At 38.4% G+C, this 8,461-nt stretch overlaps 2 protein-coding genes across 2 annotated transcripts in view; both read left to right on the top strand.

Moving 5' to 3' along the window:
• Window positions 1-1,274: 1,274 nt before the first annotated feature.
• LOC308700557 (protocadherin alpha-C2-like) overlaps window positions 1,275-8,461 on the top strand; it is a gene marked incomplete at its 5' end in the record, with an annotated part of 181,177 nt that continues 173,990 nt past the window's right edge. Inside the window, one exon of the mRNA XM_081382193.1 lies at window positions 1,275-3,626. Coding sequence (XP_081238319.1) covers window positions 1,275-3,626 — 2,352 coding nt within the window. The remainder of the gene's footprint in view (window positions 3,627-8,461) is intronic.
• Window positions 4,786-7,230, top strand: LOC308701253 (protocadherin alpha-8-like; the record flags this gene model as incomplete). Its single annotated transcript, XM_081383451.1, has 1 exon — window positions 4,786-7,230. The coding sequence occupies one exon, from the start codon at window positions 4,786-4,788 to the stop codon at window positions 7,228-7,230; it is 2,445 nt and encodes an 814-aa protein (XP_081239577.1).

Genomic DNA, 8,461 nt, shown 5'->3' with positions numbered 1-8,461 from the left:
GGGCGGGGAGGGGGTGCATGATGCTACATCCTGTAATTTGATGCACCGACAAGAGGCTCAGCAAGCCAAATCTGGGGAGCTCGTATATCTGTGCAGTCTATGTGAAATAAACAGCATTATACACGGTATAACACAGATATTTATAATAATCTATGATATGAAATACTGGTGCACGTAAATGTAGGCTATATTTGATTTCCATTCGTCCGTTAGAAACGACCTTGAGATGTAAATCTCTTCACTCTGCCCTCTGGTGTCATTTTTCTGGGACATGGTTTGGTTTTCACAGACCCTCATACGTAATCAGCTGTGGTGGGAGGGAGCGCCGAACAAAAGGGGCGGGCGGGGCCGAGTTTGTCACGTGATCTGTGTAACTAAACCACAAGATGTCACTGCACACCATGCAGTCAGACACTAAAACACATAGACATGGTTAACATATTAATACTGGCTCATTTATTCTCTTAAAATTTATAACACGTGTTTTAAATGCTGATTCCAATAAAGGAAAAATAACAAAAAGTTTAATTTTTTTTTCCCAAATTAATTAGATGTTTATTTTCAGATTTTTAGTGTAGGATATGTGGTATTGTGATGCCGCAATATAATTGTTAATAATAACAATAATCATAATAATCATAGTAATAATCATTTGACCTATACTCCGAACATTTGATCTTCTAGTATAGCTGGTCATGTTTGGTCCTCTTTATGTTCTGTTCTGTTATGTTATGTTATGTTATGTTTTGTTAATTATGTTTCCATCTATTTTTACGCGAATTTTTGGATATTATCAAAGTGGTTCGGTATCATTAAGTGCGTATGTGTTTATTATGTTTCGTCTGCGCGCTCTGAGACGCAAGTCATTTATTATATACAAAATATAATAAACAGTGGCTTCTGCTGCTTTCCTTGGTGATATTTAGCTTCAGTTTATCAGGAAGTGACGATTTTGTTCTTTGATTGTAATGTTTTATGCGATATTCCTATTTTGCGCATAAGTAAAATTCCCAACTTTGGATGGAAACTGCATCACTAGAAGATGTATTGTGAAGGAGATGATGCAGTTTTGCAAAATCGCTCTTAGTGGCGCTGCAATACCATACATTGGCAATACCATACACAGATTTCGTGGCTTGGCGTGTGTCAGACATCACTTTGGCTTTGAACAATGAACAACCACGACGATTTTAAATGTGTCCGTTATTTGTGCTTTAGAATAGCATAAATGAGTTGAGCGCATCTGCTATTTTCAGCGGTGCTCAGACGAAACTATGGCGAGTGAAAACACAAGAACGTGGATGAGCAAGATGTTTTATGTGATGTGTTTGCTGTTTAATTCCGGAGGAAATGCTGCTCAGATAAACTACTCCCTCCAAGAAGAATCTAAAACTGGAGTCACTGTATGGAACATTGCAAAAGACTTGGGGATTGATCCGACTTCATTGGAGAAGCGGAATTTACGCATCGTTGCGGGGACAAAGCAAGAGCTCTTTCGGGTAAATCATGAAGACGGCGCTTTGTTTGTGAACCAGAGGATAGACAGAGAAGAGCTGTGTGCTAAAACCAACCCGTGTCTCATTCATCTTAAAGCAGTGATAGAAAATCCACTCGAAATGCACCAGATATCAGTTGACATAATCGATGTCAATGATAACCCACCTAGTTTTTTGGATGAAAACTATAAATTGGAAATACTTGAATCTGCTATGACAGGAGCACGATTTCAGCTAGAAACTGCTCACGATCCAGATATAGGCTCAAACGACTTGCAGACATATAAACTGAGCCAAAATCATTATTTTCGTTTAGAAACGGAAGACATGGGAGACGAAGGTAAGATCCCTGTCCTCATTCTACAAAAACCTCTTGATAGAGAAAAAAGCGCAAGGCATAAGCTAATATTAACTGCGACGGACGGCGGAAAGCCTCAGAAATCAACTACTGTAAATATTACTATTGTTGTGTCAGATGTCAATGATAATACTCCCATTTGTGATAAACAAAAATACACAGTGACGGTGAAAGAAAACGCCCCTGAAGGAACATTTCTGCTCCGCGTAAATGCTTCAGATTCAGATGATGGAATAAATGGGGAAATTGAATATTCTTTAAGGAACAAGTTCAGGAACGGAGCATCTGAGGTTTTTGATTTAGATAGTGTAACGGGGGAATTAAAGATAAAAGGTGGGCTAAATTATGAGGAAAGGCAAGTTTATGAGCTAAAGATAGTGGCTGCGGATAAGGGGGCCGTATCATTATCTACACTATGTAATGTGCTTGTCAATGTTGAGGATGTCAACGACAACAAGCCTGAGATTGACGTCACCTCAGTATCTAGCCACATTCCCGAGGATGCTCCTCCTGGGACTGTCGTGGCTCTGATGGGAGTTACTGACCTGGACTCAGGTATGAATGGAAAGATTGTTTGCGCTCTGCCCAAAAATATTCCCTTTGATCTCAAGCCATCGCCTGATGGAAACTTTTATTCTCTGGTAACTAAAGAACACATTGACAAAGAATCTAAATCGTCTTATGACATTACCATAACAGCCAAAGATTTAGGAACCCCGTCGTTATCATCAACGAGATCGATTCACGTAGAGGTCACGGATGACAACGACAACAGCCCCACATTCACTCAAAGCCCATATACATTCTACGTGGTTGAAAACAACAAACCAGGAATTGCCGTTTTCTCATTAAGTGCAGCTGATATAGACGAAGGTGAAAACGCACGTGTCTCGTATTCAATTGATCGAGTGAATTCAGATCAAAGCATGGTATCATTTCTGAGTATTAATGAGGCGAATGGTACCGTTTACTCATTGAAAAGCTTTGACTTTGAGTCTTTGAAAACATTTCAATTCTTTGTTGTGGCCAAAGACTCTGGAAGTCCGTCTCTGAGCAGTAACGTGACAGTGAACGTGTTTATTCTGGATCAGAACGACAACGTTCCAGTGATCTTATATCCAGTCAGCGCTAACGGTTCTGCTGAGGGTGTGGAAGAGATTCCCCGGAATGTGAACGCAGGTCATTTGGTGACTAAAGTCAGAGCCTATGATGCAGATATAGGATACAACGGCTGGTTATTGTTTTCACTGCAGGAAGTTAGTGACCACAGTCTCTTTAGTTTGGACCGCTATACAGGACAGATAAGAACCCTTCGCTCATTCACAGAAACAGACGAGGCCCAGCATAAACTGCTCATACTGGTCAAAGACAATGGGAACGTTTCACTCTCAGCAACAGCGACTGTGATTGTCAAAGTTGTGGAGCCCAAAGAGGCTTTTGCAGCTTCTGATGTTAAACACGCAGTAAAAGACGAGGAGGAAAACGACGTGACATTTTATCTGATCATCACTTTGGGCTCGGTTTCAGTGCTTTTTGTCATCAGCATCATCGTGTTGATTGTAATGCAGTGCTCTAAATCTACAGACTATTCGTCCAAGTATTTACAGGACACAAATTACGACGGGACTCTGTGTCACAGCATCCAGTACAGATCTGGAGACAAACGGTACATGTTAGTTGGACCCAGAATGAGCATCGGCTCTACAATAGCGCCAGGCAGTAATAGGAATACTCTAGTGATACCAGATCGCAGGAGGAGAGATTCTGGAGAGGTAAGATGCATCTTTAATAATTAGTAGTTTTCACGTTTGCGTAGTCGTTTCAACGAGAGCTGTCCATGGTACTGAAATTCAAAACCATACATTCACATGAACATTTTTGCTACCCGGTGATGACATTTAGTAAAAGTGCAAATAAACAGTGTTCAAAATAAACCACACTGCAGCTGATACAAAGAACATTAACTGCTATCTCAACAGTGGTCGGAAAAACATTTTTTTTTATAGCTAAACTACATTAATCTTATTAACATTCACCATTAAAATACATGACAGAATTTTTTTTTTTTTTAACTGAAATCTAATCTAGAACACCTGAGGCAGTTAGTGAGTCAGTCACACTCATTAATGGCTGCAGGCTAGACAAAAATATGAATCTATAACAATCACTGTTAAAAACAAACATATGTACTGTGTATATATATATATATATATATATATATATATATATATATATATATATATATATATGGCATCAAACACAAACATCTATGACAGGTCATGCATTAGTTTAGTTTTTAGTTTTAGTTTTCCTTTTATTCTCATTTAGTTGTTGTTTTGTCTAAAGCGACTTTAAATTTGTATTTTAAAATATTCTTTCTAATGTGAAATATCTATTCCCTCGAGCAAAAGAATTATGCTTCCATTTTAGCTCATTCTAAATAAAATCATCAGGAACCGAAATCTGTTTTTATTTCTGTATTATAGCACACCTCTTGTGCATTATTTTGAGTGAAATTTTAGATATTTGTTGTCTTTAGACATTGGAATGAATAAAACCTTTGTTATGTGGCTGTATGTTTGCTTTAAATCGAGTGAAGCCTGCTGTATTTGCATTGGCAGTTGTATTCTAATGTTTCCTAGAACTGAAATTCTTTTTTAATCGCTATATTATCAGATAGCCTCATGGTGTCAGTATTATACAAGGAAACATTTTGAATGCAGTCCCTCCTCTTTATGCCATTGGCGTCACACAATTGTTCCTCTCCACCAAAAGCGCGATTCTGTGTTGTTGAAACACCGGGTAGTCGGCGTGGATTGCGGTGATTTGTTGGAAGAAATTGCACATTTCTGAGACATCTCGGAGAATTCGCTAATTAAGAAAAAAAGGGCAACACTGATTTGTTTTGTGATCTTAAGCAGTTAATTCATGATGGAACCCGATGGACAAAAGCGCAGATGGGAGTGCTGGTGGATCGCTTTGTGTTTTTCTTTTCTGCTGCGCTTCGGACAGCAGGTTTCAGCTCAGATAAGATACTCTATTCCAGAGGAAGTAAAAGAGGGAACCATCGTTGGAAATATTGCAAAGGATTTGGGGCTTGAAGTCAGTGCTTTGGCGGACAGGCGGTTCCGTATTGTATCAGGATCCAATGATGATTTTTTTCAGGTAAATCAGAACGGCGTCTTGCATGTTCATAAGAAAATCGACCGAGAATCGCTGTGTGATAGTCATAGCGCATGTATGATAAATCTGAAGATTGTCGTCGAAAATCCCCTTGAAATACATTATATTGGAGTAGAGGTGATTGATGTAAATGACAATTCGCCCACTTTCAGTGAACATGAGAAACGATTGGAGATTTTGGAATCGACTGCTCGAGGGACGCGTTTTCAGCTTAAGGCGGCGCGTGACCCGGATGCAGGGGGAAATTCTGTTCGTACATACAAATTAACCCAAAATGAACACTTTGATCTTGAAGTCAGAGATCAGGGAGAAGATAAACTGCCATTTTTAGTTTTACAAAAAACCCTTGACCGTGAGATTAATGACGAATATAATTTAGTTTTAACAGCAATAGATGGAGGAAATCCACAAAGATCAGGAACTCTAAATATTACAATTAACGTTCTTGACATAAATGACAATAGACCGTTTTTTAGCCAAGATATGTATTCTACAAATCTAAAAGAAAATATACAAGTTGGAACGCTAGTCATTCAGGTTCAAGCAAGTGATGCAGATTATGGCTCAAATGGAGAGGTCACATACGCATTTGGCAGCGATCAGAACCCAAAGGTGTATGAAATATTTAGTTTGGATAAACTGACAGGAGACATTCGTGTTAAAGGGGATATAGATTTTGAGGACAAATCTATTTACAAACTTGATGTTCAAGCCTCTGATAATGGCCAGCCCCCTATGAAGACAGACTGTAGAGTTGTCGTGAAAATCTTAGACACAAACGATAATACGCCTGAGATCGATGTAACGTCACTGTCAAAGATGGTGTCTGAAGATTCCAAGCCTGGTACTGTAATCTCACTCATTAGTGTTACTGACAGAGACACTGGTGTGAACGGAAAGGTTGTGTGCTCTCTCTCAGAAAATGTTCCATTTGAATTAAAACCATCAGTTCAGGAAAACATGTTTTCGTTAGTCACTAAAAGGAACCTGGACCGTGAAATCATATCAAATTATGACATTACAATAACAGCGACCGACTTGGGTCAGCCTCCACTGTCCTCCTTTAAAACTCTGAGTGTGCAGGTGTCAGATGTTAATGACAACCCACCTGAATTTAGCCTAAATCCTATTGAATTATATATGATTGAAAACAATGCTGCAGGCTCACCCATTCTCACACTGAGTGCTTTTGACAAAGACCTAAATGAAAACTCTGTGATTTCATATCAGATTATTAAAGGGAGTGACATGACATCGTTTTTAAATATTAATTCTGAAACAGGCGCTATTTATGCACTTAAAAGTTTTGATTTTGAAACTACCAAAAAGTTCCAGTTTCATGTGCTCGCTACAGACTCTGGAAGTCCGTCTCTGAGCAGTAATGTGACAGTGAACGTGTTTATTCTGGATCTGAACGACAACGTTCCAGTGATCTTATATCCAGTCAGCGCTAACGGTTCTGCTGAGGGTGTGGAAGAGATTCCCCGGAATGTGAACGCAGGTCATTTGGTGACTAAAGTCAGAGCCTATGATGCAGATATAGGATACAACGGCTGGTTATTGTTTTCACTGCAGGAAGTTAGTGACCACAGTCTCTTTAGTTTGGACCGCTATACAGGACAGATAAGAACCCTTCGCTCATTCACAGAAACAGACGAGGCCCAGCATAAACTGCTCATACTGGTCAAAGACAATGGGAACGTTTCACTCTCAGCAACAGCGACTGTGATTGTCAAAGTTGTGGAGCCCAAAGAGGCTTTTGCAGCTTCTGATGTTAAACACGCAGTAAAAGACGAGGAGGAAAACGACGTGACATTTTATCTGATCATCACTTTGGGCTCGGTTTCAGTGCTTTTTGTCATCAGCATCATCGTGTTGATTGTAATGCAGTGCTCTAAATCTACAGACTATTCGTCCAAGTATTTACAGGACACAAATTACGACGGGACTCTGTGTCACAGCATCCAGTACAGATCTGGAGACAAACGGTACATGTTAGTTGGACCCAGAATGAGTATCGGCTCTACAATAGCACCAGGCAGTAATAGGAATACTCTAGTGATACCAGATCGCAGGAGGAGAGACTCTGGAGAGGTAAGGCTGGCGGATTTATCATTTTTGCACTCTTTGATTTTAATATATTATTTGCATATTAAGTTCTTTGGCGTGTCCTTCTCTCCTTGCTCATGTTGACTTTTCAGGTTTTGTTCTGGCATAGCTGTTTTAATTGTTTATAACATATTGGGCTTTTTTTATATCAAGGTAGATTTGTGACAGATTTTGTATGTTGATGTATGAATCTCTGTAGTGGAACAGAACTATTCTCTCTTCTAATCATTGTTGGAATACAATAATGCTATATTTGTCACGAATTCATGCAATCCTTCAGCGCTAGACTCCTCAGCTCCTCCCATACGTTCCCAAACCCTAGAGTCCTGATCACCTCCACCTGTTGTCACTCAAGGACTGCCATATAAACCACCACCCCACAAACACCCATTGTCTGGTCTCGTTGCTCTTACCTGTGACTTACCTGACTACTTACCTGCACTCCTGTTCCCCACCGTCTTCATTGTCCTCCATACACGACAGTCTCGAAGTCTTCTTCAGTCCTGGAAACTGCATCAGTGTTATTATCAAGCTAAGTTAACTGTTTAGATACTTGCTTACATATCATTACGTTCCTGAGTTGTATTTTTGAAGTTTGATCATTAAAGTCTTGTGTTGATTCATCCTCGCGTCTGTCTTCATCAGCTGTGACAATATTAAGAATATTAAAATTATTTTATTGGATTCAGGTGAACTCTGTCACAGCAAAAGGTACATGTTAGTTGGACCCGGAATCAGTTCTACTATAGTCCCGGGCAGTAATGGAAATACTGTAGAGGTCCTGAAGTATTATTCTCGATATTTATTTTATTTTATTCTTTAATTTTATTTTTTTATTTTTTTTTTACTGAATATCTAAGCTCGGTAAGATCTGCACTACTTGCCGTCTCTCTGCAACATTCGTATTATATTATATTATATTATATTATATTATATTATATTATATTATATTATATTATATTATATTATATTATATTATATTATATTATATTATATTATAATTTAACTAATTTGTTCTTAGACAAAAATATTATTTACACAACTCAAATGTGTACTTAGTGAAGTGACACAAAATGAATGAGTTCATGGGAGTACGGAAATGTTCTGTGTAAAAACAAACAATTTGTATTAATAATTTTCATAATAAATCTTAATTGCCATAGCTATTGATACGCGTGGAACTGTCTGTGGTACTGAAACTTGCTTTGTGACCTTTTCAATTTTAAGGTTTTATTTTTTTTATGTTTATCATGCTATATTTTCATATATATGTAGCCCTATAGAGATAAATATAAAAATAATGCTTAAAATATTG

Source organism: Scardinius erythrophthalmus (genome assembly GCF_964197995.2).
Source record: "Scardinius erythrophthalmus genome assembly, chromosome: 13".
NCBI classification, from domain to species: Eukaryota; Metazoa; Chordata; class Actinopteri; order Cypriniformes; family Leuciscidae; genus Scardinius; species Scardinius erythrophthalmus.
This window is presented reverse-complemented; position numbering and strand designations above follow the sequence as displayed.